General features: G+C 47.5%; 2 protein-coding genes across 3 annotated transcripts in view; one reads left to right on the top strand and one right to left on the bottom strand.

The window, feature by feature from the left end:
- STAG1 (stromal antigen 1) overlaps positions 1-14,262 on the top strand; it is a 137,820-nt gene extending 123,558 nt beyond the window's left edge. The window contains exons 28-33 of one of the 2 annotated variants that reach the window (XM_009993501.1): positions 4,172-4,377; positions 7,441-7,612; positions 10,761-10,871; positions 11,719-11,833; positions 13,472-13,552; positions 13,640-14,262. In XM_009993501.1, the coding sequence (XP_009991803.1) occupies positions 4,172-4,377; positions 7,441-7,612; positions 10,761-10,871; positions 11,719-11,833; positions 13,472-13,552; positions 13,640-13,663 (709 nt within the window). In that variant the 3' untranslated portion in view covers positions 13,664-14,262. The remainder of the gene's footprint in view (positions 1-4,171; positions 4,378-7,440; positions 7,613-10,760; positions 10,872-11,718; positions 11,834-13,471; positions 13,553-13,639) is intronic. The other variant, XM_009993502.1, reaches the window with a different exon arrangement.
- A 4,135-nt stretch (positions 14,263-18,397) lies between these two features.
- The window catches only part of PCCB (propionyl CoA carboxylase, beta polypeptide), a 25,281-nt gene continuing 24,797 nt past the window's right edge, over positions 18,398-18,881 (bottom strand). Inside the window, exon 14 of the mRNA XM_009993500.1 lies at positions 18,398-18,538. Within this exon, the coding sequence (XP_009991802.1) occupies positions 18,417-18,538 (122 nt within the window). The 3' untranslated portion in view covers positions 18,398-18,416. The remainder of the gene's footprint in view (positions 18,539-18,881) is intronic.

Raw genomic sequence — 18,881 nt, 5'->3', positions numbered from 1 at the left:
GAAGATATATTCATTTTAATATATTGAGTTAAACTGGGAAATAAAGGTTTGTGAAGGCTTCTGGTATTGGCACAGATGGATGGAGCAAGAGGCTGAGGGATGACACTGGTGGAGTTAGGGCAGAGCAGGGTGCTGGAGGACTGGCAGGCTGAAACCTGCCTGCAGCTCACCTGGTGGGCAATTCCTGCAGCTGAAGTACTGGAAATAAAGTAAATCAGAGGTGTTGTTGAGAAGAGCTGAATAAAGAGGAAGAAATACTCTTTCATGAGCAGCATTTGAACAGCCTGTCAAGAGAAGCCACAACTACCAGTGGATCTGGCAAAGAGAAAGCTGGGTTGAGAAGGGAGGTGGGGAAAGGGGCAGTACTCAGCACATGGGCAGTCAGGGGAGAAGGCAGAGGATTCCAGTCAAAAACCAGCCAAGCACTGGGTGCCCAGGGTAGAACTGAATTCTTTGAATAACTTTACAATCATTTTTAAAAATGCAATTGCCATATCATCTGATTTATGGAGACACAGATCTTTCCAGTCAGTTCGCTGACCACAAGGAGTGTAACTCACATGTATCTGCTTGAGCTGCCTCAGCTCTTTCTGTACTTCTCCTGTGACTTTTATATTAGGGTTAACAGCTGTGAATGTTACAGCTTGGTCTGTGTTATAAGAAGTGCATCTTGGTTAACTTTGTATAATTTTTAATGTATCCACACTTGAACCAATTTGTTTTTTTAATTGCATTACACTTGGTCAGTTCACCAAACACAGCAGAAGAAATGGTTAAACAAGCTCGAGAACTGGATGGTCCAGCTGGGGTAGCTTGACACTCAGTTTTTTTATGTCTTTATGTTATGTCCTTGAATCTTGTCAGTCTCTGTGCTGTTCTTCAGGACAGGACTTAAGGGTAATAGGATTTTATGACTCTCTTTCCAGCTGAACCCTAGATTCTCCTGTGTCAGTTTAAGTGCAATTTGCCAGATTCCTGTTTAATTTAGTGAAGCTTTTTCCTTCCTGTACAGTCTTCATCCCTTCCACAAGTTTCTCCAGTGTCTAAAATTTAAAGTTAGATCATTCTGTACAGTTAAATGACAGTTTAATATGCCCTGATCCCTCTGCATGGAATTCAGTACCTGAGATCTTGTTCCTTCACCTTCTGTGTTGCCATGTAACACTTTTTCTCAAGGTTCTCCTGCTCATGCCATGAACACAACCACCAGCTTCTTCTGCAGCACTGTGAAGCTTGCTGTGGTGGAATCTGTGTCTCCTGATTTTATCTGTCTTTATTGTAGTCCTCTGGATCTGGGCTATTTACTTCAGATTAATTTAAAGAACAATGAAAAGAAGTAGGTCCTCTAGGGCACGTTTTATTTGATCTCTGCTAAATTACTGCTGCAGGATGAGCTCAGACATGCCCCAGACTGGCTGTGGTGACTATGAAAAGAGGCAAAGTAACTTGCTTGTGTGGAAAGATTCCTTTGCTCCCTCCTTCCCTCCTTGCCTTCCCAGGGGAGCTCTGGGTGGTTGCAGCCCCCAGGCCCCCTTCCCCACCACTGCCTCAGCTCCAGGGACTTGTGCCCTTCTCTGGACCCTGATCCTCAGGGACCTCCCCTCCCTCCAAAGGGCTTGCCCGGGAGCAGGAAGGTACGTGACCACCATCTGCTGGAGAAGGCCTGGGAAGAGGATCATTTACCTCCCTGCTGGATCATCCCTCAGCTCAGCACTGGGCTGTTAGTCTGGAGCCAAAAGCACTCAGGAAAATTCCTCAAAGCCTCAGGAGCATTTAGCTCCCTGGCTCCCAGAAGTCCCCAGCTTGGCTTCCCAACCCAAAACAAGGACTTGCTGCCTCTGCATGTGTGACCTGCCTTGGGACAAACACCAGGCCTGTCACCTGCTGCAGCTCCTGCTTCCTTTCTGCTTCACTGCTGGCTTTTTGCTTTGGGGGCAGGAAAGGGAGATGTTTCCAGTTTGGGAATGGGGCAGCCACCTGGGTTTAATTTGCTTTTCCTATCCTACTTATTTATTCAGCTTTTTATGAGCAGCCTCCAGAATTAGTGAGAGCCATTTATGGATTTATTAAAATCTATGGCTTAAGTATAAAACTGTATGTTCAAGGTGCTCTTACACTTAGCAAAAAAGATTCCTACAGTTAAAAGTTGTACAGGTAAAATCACACAGAGGGAGATACAAGCAGGGAAATGCAGAAGGATTAATCTGAGGCAGCAGAGAGATTAATTGCCCCAAGGAGGCATTTATTTCAATTTCTTTCCCTCCAATGGAGACTGTTAGACTAGACAACTGATACCGGGTGCCTGACATCAGATAGGATGGAGTTCTTCTAGTAACTCAGAGGTTCTCTCCTTGTTGAAGCTGGTGAGGACAGCCAGGGTGAAGCTCCTCTAAAATGCTGAGCAGAAGGTGGCTGAAGTTTGACATCTCAGCAGTGAAGAACTCCCAACTGGTGTTGTTTTGCCTTCTTCACAATTTGGGCATAACCTGTGCATTCTAGTCTTCTAAATACAAGTGGGATGCAGGAAAAATTTGTCCTTTGCAAGACTATTCCAGAGATAAGTTCTCTAGAGTCACGAATTACTCAAGTGTTGTGACTCTTCAGCACTTGAAACTAGCATAAACTGAGGATTTTCTGTTAGGTGCAAAGTTTGGACATCACTCAGTGACATGTGGGAAGGGGAAGGAAGAAGCAGTCACAGGATGGAGTAAAACAGTGGACAGAAGGGCTGCTGGGTTTTGAGAAAGTTCATCCTGTTCAGTAGGTCAGAACAAAACCCCATCAGAAATGGGGGGTGGTTGCTCAGCCATACCCTGGGGGACTCCTGGGCCAGTGAGAAGCTTGAACCTGCCCTGAGCAAAGAGGGGAAAGGGAGATGGAGCAGAACTGGTGGGTGTGACAGCCCCCTAATGACAGCCTGGCATGTGGTATTAAAGGAAACCATTGCTGAGGATCACCCTGGTGGAGGTGCAGGGAGGGCAGAGGCAATGTTGAATATCCTGAGATCTCTTGTTTCTCAATTCTTGATTCTGCAGCTTGGGATTCATTAGAATCACTTTATGTGGATTTCCTAGAAGCATGGAATGGTTTGGGTTGGAAGGGACCTTAAGGATCATCCAGATCCAACCCCCCTGCATGGGCAGGGACACCTCCCACCAGCCCAGGGTGCTCCAAGCCCCATCCAACCTGCCCTTCAACACTGCCAGGGATGGGGCAGCCACAGCTTCCCTGGGCAACCTGGGCCAGGCTCTCACCACCCTCCCACTCCAGAATTTCCTCCTCATGTCTCTCCTCAATCTCCCCTCTTCCAGTTTTCATCCCTTCCCCCTTGTCCTCTCCCTCCCTGCCCTTGTCCTAAGTCCCTCCTCAGCTTTCCTGGAGCCCCTTCAGGCACTGGAAGCTGCTCTAAGATCTCCCTGGAGCCTTCTCTTCTCCAGGCTGAACACCCCCACTCTCCCAGCCTGGCTCCAGAGCAGAGCTGCTCCAGCCCTCCCAGCATCTCTGTGGCCTCCTCTGGACTCTTTTCCAGGAGATCCATGTCCCTCTTGTGTTAGGTGCTCCAGGGCTACTTCTAATGCCATAAGAAATGGTCAGTGGAAAAAGAAAACAATTCAAATGCCAGGCAGGCCATATAGAGGAGGGAGATTTGCTGGTACCTTCCTTAAGTTCACATGTGTGCAATGGACTTCTCCATGTCAGTGGGACAGATCTTCCATTTTTGTCTCGAAAACAAACTGCTTGCATTTGAGGACACCGTTTTCTTCTTCCAAGATGGTAAAGGGTGTCCTGGGCCCTCACCACAGGGGTTCTCCTTCAGTTTGTCTGTTGACACAGTAGCAATATTCACAGGTGGCTTCCTCCCTGTGCACAGTGGAGAAGGAATTCAAGCAGAGGGTGGTTTGTCATAGCAGACAGAGGTGGGGAGAGGTGCTGGAGAGAGAACACTTGGTATTGTTTGCCTGTGAGTAACCTGTGTATGGTTAACTTGGGTTTGAGGGAACAATGTGTTCTTACTCAGTCAACCTTCCAGTGTCCCCCAGCATCTGGCATTGAAGTCAGGAAATCCCTGATGGGATTTGTGTTGAGCTCTCAACAACGTGACAAGGGGCTGCACGTTGGTTGAGAGGAAGCAGCATGTGCTGCCCCTGAACTCACTGCCTTCTGTTTTCAGTCACTCCTACTTGGAGAAGTTCCTGACAGAGCAGATGATGGAAAGAAGAGAAGATGTGTGGCTGCCTCTCATCTCCTACCGCAACTCGCTGGTCACGGGTGGTGAAGACGATAGGATGTCTGTCAACAGTGGCAGCAGCAGCAGCAAAGCCTCCTCAGTGAGGAACAAGAAGGGACGGCCCCCGCTCCACAAAAAGAGAGTAGAAGGTTGGTGTGGGCTTGGGTTGCCTGGCAGGTTTTTCACATCTTGTCCACATGGTGCAGCCTTCTCTCTGAGGAGTCCTCGTGGTTTGTCAGGTCATGCTGAGGTTTGTGGTACATTCTGTGTGTAGGAGAGCCAGGACATCTGCTCTGCAAGCTCCTGTCAAGCTTTAATGTGGGAAGTTCCTCTGTGAGCCCCTCCTGTCTGGCTTCACTGAGGTGGGCAGAGTCAGAACTGTTGGAAGCTGCTGCTGAAGCTGGGAACAGGAGGTGCTTGTGGACTTCTCTGTTCCTTTCTCCATCATGGGCTTCTGGTTTTCTGCCAATGCTCTTGTTAATTAACAGGTGACAGAGCAAACCCAAGGCAGAAATTCTGGACTAGATCTGTGTTTTTGCAGGACCACTGGGGAGCACTAAAAAGACACCTTTTTTTTTTTATTTAAAATGGTATTGATGTCCAGTGTCTGTATTTACTCTCCCTGTAACTCTGGCTATGATAGCCAAGACTGCAGCTGTTCCTGGTCAGTTCTCCCCACAGCAAGCCCAGACCCCCCATCAGCACCTGTGACCAGAAGGGCTGAGGAGCCTCTGGTGGGCTGCTCTGGTGGGTGGGCTCCAGGCATAGCTCTGGGCACAGAGCAGCTTTCCAGGCCAAGGCGTTGTGAAGAACAGCTGAGCAGGTGATTCCATGCTCCTTCCTTCAGTGGGAAACCCAGTAGGCCTTCAGTTCAGGGATCACCACACACATCCTCCTTTCCTCTGGAAGCTTTGCTGTACAACCTCAGTGCATAAGGCAGGAAGGATGTACAGCTCATCCTATGTCCAGCCCAGAACTGTGTGTTCCTGCCCAGATGCCTTCGCTGGTCAACTTGACTGCCTGGTAAATGCTAGAACTGAAAAATGACCAGCAAGTGCTCTCTGGTGACAACAGCAACACGAGCTCTGTGGCCTTTCCATCCATGGAGGGCTGTGCAATGCAAGCACCACCAGGCTTGGTTTAGACACATATTGATACAGGACATTGGATACCAGATGTTAAAAAAACCTACAACAATATAAACAGTTGGAAGGACACCACATCACTGTGGGACACCTCTTGCTGTGCAGTAGGTGTTACTAACTGTTTTACTTCCTAACTCTACTTCCTTTGGAATCTTGGAAAGAGGAAAGCCAAGAAAACCTGGAGCTTGGTTGTTTTTTACAGGAAGACACAGATTTATCTCTTACTTTGTATGAACCAATAGTGAGCTCATGAAATAACCAGAGGGTTAGTCCTCAGAAATAAGTACTCACTGCTCACTCATCCATAGAACTTGAAGAACCAGTCTTAACAAGCAGCTGGTTCCCTACAGAGTAACTGATGTGCTGTGTACACAGATCTTGGTTGGGTTTTCATCTTTACATATTTTTAGAACACTTCCAAAGGTCCTAACTTCAATCTTGATCTGGCAGAGCAGTTTCAAATATGGACATCTCTTAAAATCATGCTGACTTTTTTTTCTTCATTTCTTTAAATTCCACTCTAAAGGAACTAAAACAAGGGCGGGGTCATTGGATAAACTATCCTTGCATCAAAGAACTACAACTAGTCCCCTTTGGTTCCTTTCTCCCCTGTTGGAGAACTTTCCTTTTTGCTGCAGAATGTAGATCTGCTCAGTGACATTTCTTCATAATCACAGGATCACAGTGTGTCAGGGGTTGTGAGGGACCTCTGAAGATCATCCAGTCCAACCCCCCTGCCAGAGCAGGACCAAAACCAGGGCAGGTCACTCAGAAAGGCATCCAGACAGGTCTGGAAAGTCTCCAGAGAAGGAGACTCCACAGCCTCTCTGGGCAGCCTGTCCCAGGGCTCTGTCACCCTCACAGCAAAGAAGTCCTTCCTCATGTTGAGGTGGAACTTCCTGGGCTCCAGTTTGAATCCACTGCCCCTTGTCCTGTCCCAGAGCACAAGTGACAAGAGCTTGTCCCTGCCTTCTTGATGCCCTCATGTATTTAGAGACATTAATTAGATCCCCCTCTTCTCCTCTCCAGACTGAGCAGCCCCAGGTCTCAGCCTCTCCATGTAAGGCAGGTAATAATGCCTTAAGGAAATCAAACATCAATAGGCTTTAAAAAAAAATATCTATCTCTAGCATTATAATATGTTCCAAGGGAAATTCAAGAATAAATAGGCAATAACATTTATGCCCAAAGGGTAATAAGAGGCGCATCTACTTTCTCATCACACATTTCTTCCTGTTAGTAAATCTGTGCTCCCTCTTCTCCTCCACTGTCTTCTCCCCTGTCCTGCACTTGTTTCAGCAACTCACATTGTTTCTCTGCAGGTCTCTTGCCTCCCCCCGTCTGCTCTGCCCCCTTCCCCTGGAGTTGCCCCGTGCTCCTCTGCCTGGCTCCTTCCCCACAGGAGCTTAGCCTCCCACCTATCTGTGTCCTCACCTTCCCATCTCCTCCCCCTGCTCTCAACTCTGGTTACTCTGAACTCCCTCCTTAGACCTCCCGCCAGCCAGACCCTGCTCTTCTGTAAAATGCTCCCTCTGGACTCCACTGGAATGATTCTTCAGGAAGTTTCTAAAGTTCTGTGCAGACCAGGTTTTGGGTTCTACCCTCCACCCTCACCTCTGTGTTTCACCATGTCTTGGTTCCTGTGTGTGTGTAGATGGACAGGCTTGTGTTTATGTGGTGCTGGGAATTGTCTTCCCCACAGTGTGCAAGAGGTGATAGTGTGGGTAGTGCTGCAAGACAATGTTGCCTTTGGTGGGGTTTATTTTGGCTGTTAAATGTTTCCACTTTAAACTGCTGTTACAGCAGGGAAAGCTGCTGTTAATCCTTCCTTAAAGGAACCCAAAATAAAGTCAGAGCTGAACATTGGATCCTTTAGAGCACTGAGGCAGCAGATCTCTCAGAGGCTCACATGGCTTGAAAGACAGTGAAGTGTTGAAAAGCACATTTGGAGAAGGTGCCTTAACTCCAGGGAAGTGTGTGCAGGGTGTCTGGGGGTGGGAGGTCCCAGCTGGGTGCTGCTGGGCGGTGAGTGGCCTGGGGCAGTGACCTGCAATGTTCTTGTTCTAGATGAGAGTCTAGAAGGCTCCTGGCTGAACAGGACTGAGAACATCCACACCCCAGGGACACTGCAGCCACCACAGCTCACCTCAACTGTCTTGAGAGAGAACACCAGACAGATGGGAGAGCAGATCCAGGAGCACGAGTCGGAGCAGGGATCTGAACAAGATTTTTTACACAAGTAAGTGTTGGAATTTCAGTTTCAAATACAGTGAACCAGGCCAAAGAGCTGTTTACACACATAGTCTGTGGCTCCATAAATCCAGCAATTATTTGCAAAACCAACTGGAAATGTCTTGGCTACAGCTCAGTAATGCTTCCATTATATTCATTTCTCCAAAACCCCACAACATTCTAATGAAATCATGGTAGAAATTCCTCATGTTCAAATTATCTCATAGCATAACCCTGTGATTACAGTTAAATCTCCCTAGTGTTTGTGGCCCTGGGCTGGACTGAAATGTTTCTCTACAGATCTGTTAGATGTTCTCTTTTCTTTCCCTCAGCCCTGTGTACAGTTAAGGTTCTCCAGACATCTGAACTGATTTCTTGTAAATTAACTCTCTGATCCAGTTCCAGCAGCTGAGCTAATTCCTGTTCCTGGGGTAACTGCCTGCAGTTCCGTTTTGCCCTTAATGGTACTTTTTGTCACTCAACTCCCATTTTATCACCTTCTTTTAGTGGGGAAAATGTTGGTTATTATCTGTCAGTAGCTTATTTAAGAATAGAGAAGTCTGCACAGAATGCAGTTATGTGATATTTCTATTAATTTGGAGATACAGAAGAAAAATAACTGGTGTGGAAACTATTTATAACTTTAGAGGCAAATTCACTGAGCTGGTTTATCTGTATCAAAAAGTCATATCATGCTGGCCAGATGAATCAGGTTTCTACCAATGTTGTACAGTGTAAAATAGCCAGATCATGCCTCTTGGTTTTCCTCTCTACTTTAGTCCATCATATTTTTCCTGATACACATTTCCCAGCTTCCCAGTTCTTCCAGAATGTCACTTCACCCTGGGCTTTTCAATCACTGTATTTTCTAAATAGAAATAGTTAATAATGGTCATTTTACCTGGGAAGGTAAAATTGCCTCCAGTCCCAAATGGCAGGGGGTGTGTACCCCCATGGTGTGCAGATGAGTTGTTAGAGTTCCCAGTTTGTGACCATAAGTTCTCATAAAATCTGACCAACCAAGCAAATGGACTCTTGAAAGCATAACCTGATCTTCTCCCTTGCTTCTGTGCATGACATGCAGAGGCACCAGCAGTGCAACAGGTAAACCTTGATATCATAGAATCACTGCCTGGTTTGGGTTGGAAGGGACCTTAAGGATCATCCAGATCCAACCCCCCTGCATGGGCAGGGACACCTCCCACCAGCCCAGGCTGCTCCAAGCCCCATCCAACCTGCCCTTCAACACTGCCAGGGATGGGGCAGCCACAGCTTCCCTGGGCAACCTGGGCCAGGCTCTCACCACCCTCACACTCCACAATTCCCTCCTCATGTCTCACCTCAATCTCCCCTCTCCCAGTTTTCATCCATCCCCCCTTGTCCTCTCCCTCCCTGCCCTTGTCCCAAGTCCCTCCCCAGCTTTCCTGGAGCCCCTTCAGGCACTGGAAGGTGCTCTAAGGTCTCCCTGGAGCCTTCTCTTCTCCAGGCTGAACACCCCAACCCTCCCAGCCTTCATCATAATGATGACAGGCTCCATGAGTCCATGCCCACCACAGAGATACTCACAAATACCTGCTTATTGCTGAGGCAGAAGTGTGGGTGTTTCCATTAAAGAGTTGGGCCAACTCCCTTTCCCTGTGTGCCCCCTGGCACATCACCATGGGCAATGTGAGGGCAGGTCCTGCCCAGAGCCCTCACTTGAGGTTGCATTTTCCCAGCCTGTGCTGTTGGGAAGGACAGAAAGTGAAGAACAGGTGAGCACAAGGCAAGTCTGGGCAGGGGTTTCCTGCCCTGCAGAGCTCCTGCTCGCAGGTAGCCCCAGCTGGCCACAAACCATGCCTAGCTGAGGAGGAGCCCCTGTTCAGCCAGTCCCAGGGCATCTTGTCACATTAACCCCTGGCTCTGAGGCCTGGCTTGGTGTCTCTTACTTGCTCTTCTGAAGTCAAGGGTTTGCCTCCCAATCTCCTGCCTCCCCAGAGGTTGCCACGACATCTAGATAAGGAGGACATTGGTGCTCCCAATTTCTCCTGAATATTTTTCTACTCTGCAATAAAATCAAAGAAACTTGCTGAAGCAGAACCTTCTTCCTGACCCTCTCTGATCTCACCTGTCACTGAGCTCCATCTCTCTCTGGGAACTTGGCATTAGTTCTGGGAGGTGGGACAGTTTCCTGCCAGCACGTCCTGAGCTGTGGGAGAACCTTCCCCTTCCCTGGAGAGCCAGGCTCTGCTCCCTGCCCTTCACCCTGTTTCTCCTCTCTCATGCTGGGAGCAGAGCACTGTGGAGCAAAGGCTGATTAGTGTCCCTCTCCTCGGGTACTTTCAAAGAGCAGGATTCCACAGCCAGGCTTAGAGTGTGACAGGATCCTTTCCCTTCAGCCTGCAGGTCCCTGTGTCTCCTGCAGGTCACCTGAGCAGAGCTACAGCATAAAAGAAGTTTAGTTGACATAGTTCAGCAGTCAGTTGCTGAGCTAAAGGGGTTAATGATGTCCAGAAGAAGGTTTTGTTCTGGTTGTTTTCACAAGGGTTATCCCAATTTATGATGTCAGTCTTCTTAGGGTATGAGGCTGCATATTGAAAGAAAAGCTGGTGTTGCTCTTGAAGAGCTGCACTTAGTTTACTGCTAATTATTTCCTTGTGCTAATCATACAGATCATACCAAGCAGGTTGCTGGTAGGTGGTGTTGAGTGCAGGCTCAGGTGGTCACATGTGGGTACATTCCTGGGCATGTAGGTTGATGGGGTTTATATTTAAAAGTAATTGGTTTTTCACTCTGTGTGACATATTTGTTTTAAAGTGTCAGTTATTAATTGGGATCTATTCTTGCTTATGTTTTACCTCACCTGAGACAGTGAAGTAGGATTTAATAAAATTAAGAAGTGCTCCCACTTCAGGTGCATCCCACACTAATGAATGTCAGCATTTTATGTCTCTGCTTTTATTACAATCATGAATTGGCTTTTTTTGTGCACATGCAGTGAGAGGAGACAGGCTGTGGAAGGGAACCCAGAAGATGTGTACAGTGATGGATGAGATTTAATCATCAATCATAACGTGGCCAGACCCAAAGCATGAGGGACAGATACTGTCTAAAAAGAGCCAACTCACCACTGCTGGTGTTCTCAGCCCTAATGCTGCTTTGTGTTTGTTTGTTAGTCCCCAGATGCAGATCTCTTGGTTGGGCCAACAGAAGCTAGAAGATTTAAATCGAAAGGACAGGACAGGAATGAACTACATGAAAGGCAGAACTGGTGTGAGACACGCAGTGTAAGTGTTCACAGCACCCTCCTCTGCAGATCAGAACCACCTGAGCTGGCAGTGCCACCTTCTGTGTTACCTGTTCTGGGTTGTTGCTGATAGTCCCTGTGCCACCTTGGCTCCTGGTACTGCAGGCATGCAAAGCCCCTGTGTGTCCTGCCCCAGCCCCATGGGGGCACAGACATGGCCCAGTGCTCCCAGTGCCCTCCCAGCCCTCAGCTGTTCTCACTGCAGGGGGTCTCCATGAGGCACTAGGATTTCTTTGTGATATAATTCCCAGTGAACCATTCCCAGTTGTTGTCCCATGACCCTGTCTCAGCTTCTTTTATCCACATCTTTTGCCCACGTATCTCACTGGGCAGCCCATGGAGGGGACATGTGGGGGGGATGCTGAAGTGTCCTGTTGTACCAGGTGGCTCCTGCCACGTCCTGCAGCACATCAGGACTTTCCAGGATGGGGGCCAGAGTCTCTAGCAAGATCAAGTCCTCACAGTGTTAGAAACTGGTCTGGGATTCACTCCTGGATTCCCTGGGATGTGATCCTGGCAGAGTGTAACTTCTTTTTGTAAAAGGGCAAGCAAACACAGTGCGGTTATTGCTCTTTTCTTGTTAGGGACAAATTTAATTACTGTTTAAGATGAAATTACATGGGACTTCCTGCTTTAGCCCCTGCAAGTGCTGGGTTTGATTTTCTTCCAGATAATTTTACAGAAATGGTGCTGACTTTGTTCTCAGTGTCAGGCTTTATGTGAAGGCAGGAAGGGGTAGGATCTGGGCATTCTTCTGCACAGTGAAGATCATGGTTGGGAAATTCAAAGGCCTGGAAATGACATTTTCTTTCTCTGTGTTGAATCAGACGAGGTCTAATGGAAGATGACGCTGAGCCCATCTTTGAAGATGTAATGATGTCCTCACGAGGTCAGCTAGAGGATATGAATGAAGAATTTGAGGACACAATGGTCATTGATCTGGTCAGTAGATCTTGTTAATAGCAGGTTTAAAAGGGATGAAGGATAATTTAAAAGGAATTTTAGAAGCTCAAACAAAAACTTGCAAAATTTTGAGCCTGATTTCCTGTGCTCTGAATGTCAGAAATGAGCAGAAATGAGCAGAAATGACCCCAACACTCCCTAGAACTTGAACTGCAGACTTGGGCCTGGTTGTTTTTTTCACAGCAGCAAGTGATCTCTTCCTGATCTCTTCCTCCCTGATAGTTTGGTCTCAGGCAGCAGCGAGTGCCTGAAGTGCCATCATGTCCCTGGAACTGTCACACCTGGGTGACTGTCACCCTCGGTGACAGTTGCTGGTGCATGAGGGGCAGCAGGTGAGAGCAGAGCAGCAGCCATGGGTGGCAGGAGTGTGGGGCACAGGGGGAGCCCAGCCCACCCCTCTGAGTGGCCATCACCCAGAGCTGCCTGCTCAGCCTCAGGGACTGCAGATGGGCAAGATATCCAGGGACAATGTTCCATTCAGGATGTTTGGTGATGTTTTGAATAGTTTGGAAACAGCATCACCCAACAGCCTTGCAGGGGGTGTTGCCACCCCTCTGCCACGCTCACAGCCACCATAGATTCATGCTGACACAGCCCTGCATGCAGCCACAAACTAACTCCCACCACGTGGATGCTCTTGTCTTTCCTGGTGTGTTTCTTTTCTGAGAGGTGGGGCAGGTGGAGGATCCTTCATCAAGGTCTGGTTCCTTTACAGCCACACACAGAGCTGTGCAGGCACAGCAGCAGGGAGAGCAGACAGGAGTGGGTAGGTGTGAGGTGATCCCTTCTGCTGGAACTGCTCCCAAACAGGTCCTGCCATAAGCTGGCATCCCCAGGTCCTTTCATGGAATGTGCTGACTCAGGCAGGGCTCCCTCTGAAGAGGGTATGACCTTCCTAGCCTCTCGTTTGGAGTGATTGCTTCCTTGTAAAGTAGGGAAGAGGATCAGTTGGCATTCTACGCTTCACTGGTTTTATGCTTTCAAATTTCTCCTTTCATAGCCAAACAATAAGGCACAGGTCACTCTATAATGTCTTGGAAAGAAAATCTAGGCAATAATGCAGTTGCTGCTGCTGAACACTGAGATTATTACTAGTGTTCAAATGACTATAAAGTAAGTAAAACCTCTTTTACTGCTAATCCAAGGCAAGGAAATGAGGGAACTGACCAAGCCAGTGAAGTTCACATTTACTCTTATGCTCCTGGGGAAGGACAGCACAAAGTGTTTAATCCTCAGAAATACTCTGACATCTTAAGTACCTTTTTTTTCCTAAATCCACCTTTTGACCATGGCAAAGCTACAGGTTCACCATAAACTTAAAAGCCTGAAGACAGTTAAAACAGTTTTTACACAGTCTGGCCCAGAGTCCTCAGAGAAGAACATGGTTAAGTCAGCAAGAGCCTTAAGCAGAGGCTTAAGGCTGAGCAGAGAGTTCCTGTTCCTCCAGCATCCAGCAGCTTTTACCCTGAGCCTTAAACCGGGAACGTCCCCAGCGCTCCTGGGTCGGGGCCTGCGTTTAGCTTTGATTCCTGGGAAGCTGGTTGGTAAAGGAGCAGGTAACCAGGTTAGCAGCCACCAGCCCATGTCATGTTCTAAACTGGCTGCTCCTCTCTCTAGCCGCCCTCCAGGAACCGGCGTGAGCGGGCGGAGCTGCGACCCGACTTCTTTGACTCTGCTGCCATCATCGAGGACGATTCCGTAAGGCTCTGCTGTTTGCTCTTGGGCTCAGGTTCTTGCTGGTATCGTGGCACCTCATTAATTACTGTTTTCAATCCTTTTTTCCAGGGATTTGGAATGCCTATGTTCTGAAGTCTGGTGAAGACATTTTACAAATTTGGAACTCTATTGTTTAGAGCTAGAGGCCTATATACTGTGATAGCTTGTATGAAACCCACATTTTTGATGTGATACGGTTTGATTTTTAACCAAATGATTGAGGTCAGTCCCCTTTTGTGGTGACAGAAAGAAGAGGAACTTCCTAATGACACAAAGGAACGGTGGCCAATCCAGTCACCTCAGAAGGGCTGACCCAAAAAATCATTTGTATCCCTGTTCTTGACTGTCCTAATACAGATATTTTTTTCTTTCCTGGATGAGGAGGAAGTTTCAAATTGTTGCGACAGCTGCCGAAATAAACACTGTTCTACACGTTTTCTGAAAACAACCTTGAGTGAAAACAGAACTTTTTAACTTTTTTTTTTTTTCCTGCTGTACAATTTAAAACAGTTTTAACATTTGCCTTTTTATGTTTTAAAAGCTAGCCATTTTTATCCAAGCTATGCCTATCAGCCATTGACTAGCAACGAGGCTGCCAGCAGCTCAGTCTGGCGACAGGAAAGTGTTGTTGAACACACTGGATTTGATGAACACGATGGTACGTTAGATCCTCTCGTAGGCATTGAGAAGAACACTCTTCTAGAAGAGGTTAGGATTCTAATGATGTGCATCTCTGCCAAAAAATTTCAGATTCTGATATGATAAACCCAGATTTTATACTCTTGAGAAGATTTATTTTTATTTATAACGGGACATAAAGAGATGTCCATGAAGCCACTTTTCCAACAGATGCTGTGTAACATTCATTTTATATAGCACATGGGGACACAAAACCAGTAAATTTTCTATTGGTACTTGCTCTGTGCATTTTTAGCAACTTATACCAGCAAATAAAGTATTCTCAGTAAAACACACAAATGGTTCTCAAGTAATCACTTTGCTGTTTTTACTACCTACTTCAAGCCCTGCCAACCCAAGGTACATAAACAGCAACTTTCCTATTTAAAAAAAAAAAGAAAGTAATTAAAAGGGTGGGGGAAAGGACTCACTTGAGCATACTAAAAGCAATTTTAACTGTACCATAAAGTAAAACAAACAAAGAAAAGGCTACTTTCCATGCCATAAATACCCTTTTGCGCTATTTTTGTAAATTAATTTTGCCAGTTAGAAGTACTGTACGTGCTGCATAGAAATGTGTGCTTAGATGGTGAAGTTCTTAAGCTTACAAATGGAATCCAGCTCCATTTTCAGTGTTAACTGTGCACATTAAGAGTTAATTCTTTGGGGGGAAAAAAAAAGAGGAAAATACAATTTTTTTAAAAAAGTTTAAAACAGCCAAAAAAACCCCACACAACCAACCCCAAACCCCCCATTCTCAGCTAATTCATTGCAATGAGATTTTTCAATGTCTTCAATAATTTGGAGTTTCATTCTGCTTCAATCTGATGACTCTGCCCAGTGCAGCTGCTGCTCAGTTCCAAGGGGCCTGTTGCCAGAGCCACAACTTGCCCTGACTCTGGTGTTGCTCAGAATCAGCCCCAAAAATGTCAACCCTCCTTTCCTGCATTCTCAGCTGAGACCCAAAGCTGACTGACCCACCTGGAGCACAGCAAGCACAACAGCTTTAAAGGTGCTGATTTTATTATTTTTTAGCAAAATAGTCACAGGGTTTGTTTGTTTTTTTTTTCCTGTTAGGAGCTTTATTGACAAACCATCAGTGAAAGCCCAGTGCTTACTTGCTGGGAGGGGAAGGATCAAATTTTATAAACAAACCAGCATTTCAGGCAGCTGAGGTTTGTTTCTTACCACACAATAAGTGTGCAGTTCTCAGGCACCGTTGCCAAAAATGTTTGCCCAGGTAATTCAGCCATTCCTCAGCTCTGAGCAGTAGCTGGAACTTGCTCAACTCCCCATCCCTCCCTCCCCCTGCCATCCCCCCAGGAGGCCCAGGGCTGGGGCAGGAGTAGCTGCATTAAATTGTCATCCCAGGAACCCTGTGAGCATCACCTGTGCTGCCTGGTTTGAGTTGTGGTCTCACACGAACCTTGTGCTTCACAGTCCTCTGTGTGGAAAACTGATTCCTAATTGGACATTGTAGAACACTGTACAACAACAGTTGTTATCACGGTACCTGCCATGGGTTTCCAGTTCAGTTTGCAGTCAATAGGTTTTTTTTGTATTATGAGTGTCTCCTTGATTGGTTTTGCTAGTAATTCTGTAAATTGTACATTTACAATATGAGGTTTTTGGGTTTTTTTTTTTCCTTTTGTACAATTTAAAACTGATGCTTCACCTTTCATTTAATAAACTATTCAAAATCATGAGTATGATGAGCACCCTCTTCACTCTTTCTTTTAATTGCTCCTTTGGGCCATCACATCTTGTCATCCCATGTGTGAGCAGCCCCAGGACACACTGAGAGGTGGTTCTGGCCAAGTCCAGGTGCCACAACCTGGTTTCCTGCAGCTGTGGTTCCCCTTTGGCCTCAGAGCAAAGGAAACCCCTCTCTGGGCTTTTTTTTTTTACTTCATTCCCTCCCCTGTGGTGTGTTTTTGGTCAGTTCGGGGGGGGAGGGGTCTGGGGAGATGGCTGTAAATCTGGCAAGTCCTCACATAAGTGAAGTTTTATTGTTAACACCTCATGACTTGAACTGTCACAACTGTTGAGAGAAACTGCCCTCTCCTGCCCCGTGGCCTCCAGTGATGTGGAGCAACCTGGGAGAAATGGAAGTGGTCAAGGCTTGGAAGGTCTAATAACCAGCTGGGCTAAAGGAAGCTTTACATATTCCTGAAACTAAATGTCCTCGTTATTCCCACCTTTTGGAGAAGGTGCTATTTTTGTCCAGCGCATGAATGACATCATCTCTGGTGCTAAAGAAAACTTGATTTCTCTCCTGGCCCATGTCCTGAAGAAAAAACAGCCAGGTCAGAAAAAGTAACAAGGTCCAGCAGGTGAGGAACAGGACTGGGACTCAGGTCTGAACTGCACCCCAGGACACCTGAGCCCAGCACTGCAGCCCCAACTGCCTGTAAGTTACACCTCCTGATGCTCTCTGGGAGTGACTGGTCATGCTGTCAAGTCCAAAGCTGCTCTCTGCTGAAAGGGGCTTATTTTACATCTGTTTGTTCTGCAGGTGACTGGAAGCAAGAGAATGTGGAGTTGTGTGGCCTGAGCAGATTCCCAGTGTGCTTCCCAAGCATTGTGCTGGCAGAGTGACTGACTGGAAACTCAGAGGACACAGACAAGTTCTTGTGCTGGGAAGAGATGAAAGATGAAGTCTGTGGAACTAATGAGGTCAGGAGACAATTAAGAAAGATTGTACTTACTACTTTGTGACAAAGACAATTGGATTTCTCATTCAGGTATCTCCTCCTGACTCTGGGCAGGCTGAAGAAACTGTACTTACTGCTTCACCTTACACATCTTCTGCCTCTAAGGTGTGACAGCCACCAGCCCTGATCTGAGCTGCCACTTACCCTTGGAAAAAAAATCCTCTTGGCCCTTACAAATGCTGCACCACTTCATGGCAATGACCCCCAACATGGTAACATTTCAGTTGACCTTCTCTTGCTGCAGTCATCTCTGTTCCCTGGGCAGGAGGTGCTCAGGGTTTGTGCTGATCCAGCCAGGTGCCTGCAGCAGCCTGACCTGCGGTGCCTGGACAGCACAGCTGTGACCCTGGGCATTGCCTCTCACTGTTCCTGTGGAGCTGTGACACAGGCTGAAGATGCTCCCTCTGTGCTCTGCTTTCAGATGAGTTCTTTCCCCCCCCCCTCGCCCACCCAGGGACAGGCTCTGAGCTCCATGACCGTGCTGAGCAGAGTCTGCACCTGCCAGGGAAGAGCTGCTACCTGGACAGGCACTGATACCTTCCTGCCACTTTGGGTGGTGCTTGGGGAGTGGACAGAGGCAGCTGAGGTCTGCAGGTAGGGTAATTGTCTGTCTTACCTTATAGTGCCGCTAATTACCAAGGTTACTTACACCAAGCAGGTTGTTCCAGGCCTCCAGGGGCCTGGCAGCTGAGTGCAGCAGTGCTCAGTGCTGAGCCTGCCAGGACAGGCTGGGCTTCCCCTGCAGCTCCTCACAAGCGGGGCGAGCACAGGGCCCGGGGCTCAGCACTAACAACTGCTGCAGAGGCTCTTTCAAGGCTGGATAATCACAGGAAAAACTAGGCTGGAAGAGCCTCTGGAGATCTGTGTGTCAGCCCTTTGCTGTGGGAGACAAGGCCCCCCTGCTGAGGGAGAAGAACTTTTATGTCCCACCAAAAATGCCCTTTTCCAATCTGGGCATGTTGTCTGTCCTTCAGGAGCAGGCTGGCTCCATCTCTGTCCCACCTCTCTCCACAGCCAGGAGGTCACTGGTACCAACCATGTTTCTCTCTGCAAGTTTGTGGTGCAGGAAGTGGAGTCAGACTCTAAAGGTGGTCCCAGGGCTAGACTTGAACTCCACTGCTCAGCAGTGAGAGGTTCCTGCAGCTCTGCCTGTCAGAGCCACTTCCAGCACCTGTGGAAGAGAGGAGCCAAGGGAGCAGTTCCTGTGAGCACGTGGGAATGGAACTCCAGCAGGAGGTCACACACTGCAGGGTGTGCTGAGCATCAATCCACCAACAAGGGCTGACAGAGATGAACTGGTGAGACCCCAAATTAATTGAGATAATTACTGTGATTTATTGATGGTCATTAGCAAGATCAAAATGAAAATAAGTATTTCCACTGCAAAGCAGACCTCCCCTTAGAGTGGTGCTCAGAACACTGCCAGCTCCAGCGTGGCCAGGCCCCTCTCCCACTCACAGTGGAATATTGGCATGTTTCTTCCAGGGACTGGTCTGTGTTTTTCCAGCCAACACGTCCAGGTCGTGGCAGATGCGCCTGCGGGTGCTGGAAGGCTGGATGATGTCATCAACAAACCCTGTGGAAAACAGAAACACCCACCCCAGCCACCCATCAGGAGCTGGCCTCTCAGCCTTCTCTGTCCAGGGTGTAATGGAAACCAGCAAATCCAAACAGGAGTTGAAATCAACAGTTCACAAGTTGCAGATTAACTTAAGAAAATAATTTAAAATAGCCTGGGAAGGAAATATTCCAGTTTTTACATTAGAAATATTTGCCTTTTTTCATTTTTTGCAAAGTTAGCAAGCCAAAGATGTTAGAGAGGGGGCTTTGCTGCAGTGAGTTCTGCACCTGCCACAGCAAAGCTTTAGACAAACCACCTCCTTCCAGCTACCACTGTCAGTCTGATGTGGAGGTTCAGC

The sequence above is a fragment of the Chaetura pelagica genome, unplaced genomic scaffold, assembly GCF_000747805.2.
Source record: "Chaetura pelagica isolate M959 unplaced genomic scaffold, ChaPel_1.0 scaffold192, whole genome shotgun sequence".
Classification (NCBI taxonomy): Eukaryota; Metazoa; Chordata; class Aves; order Apodiformes; family Apodidae; genus Chaetura; species Chaetura pelagica.
The sequence above is the reverse complement of the archived record's forward strand: the minus strand, read 5'-3'. Positions and strand labels throughout refer to the sequence as shown.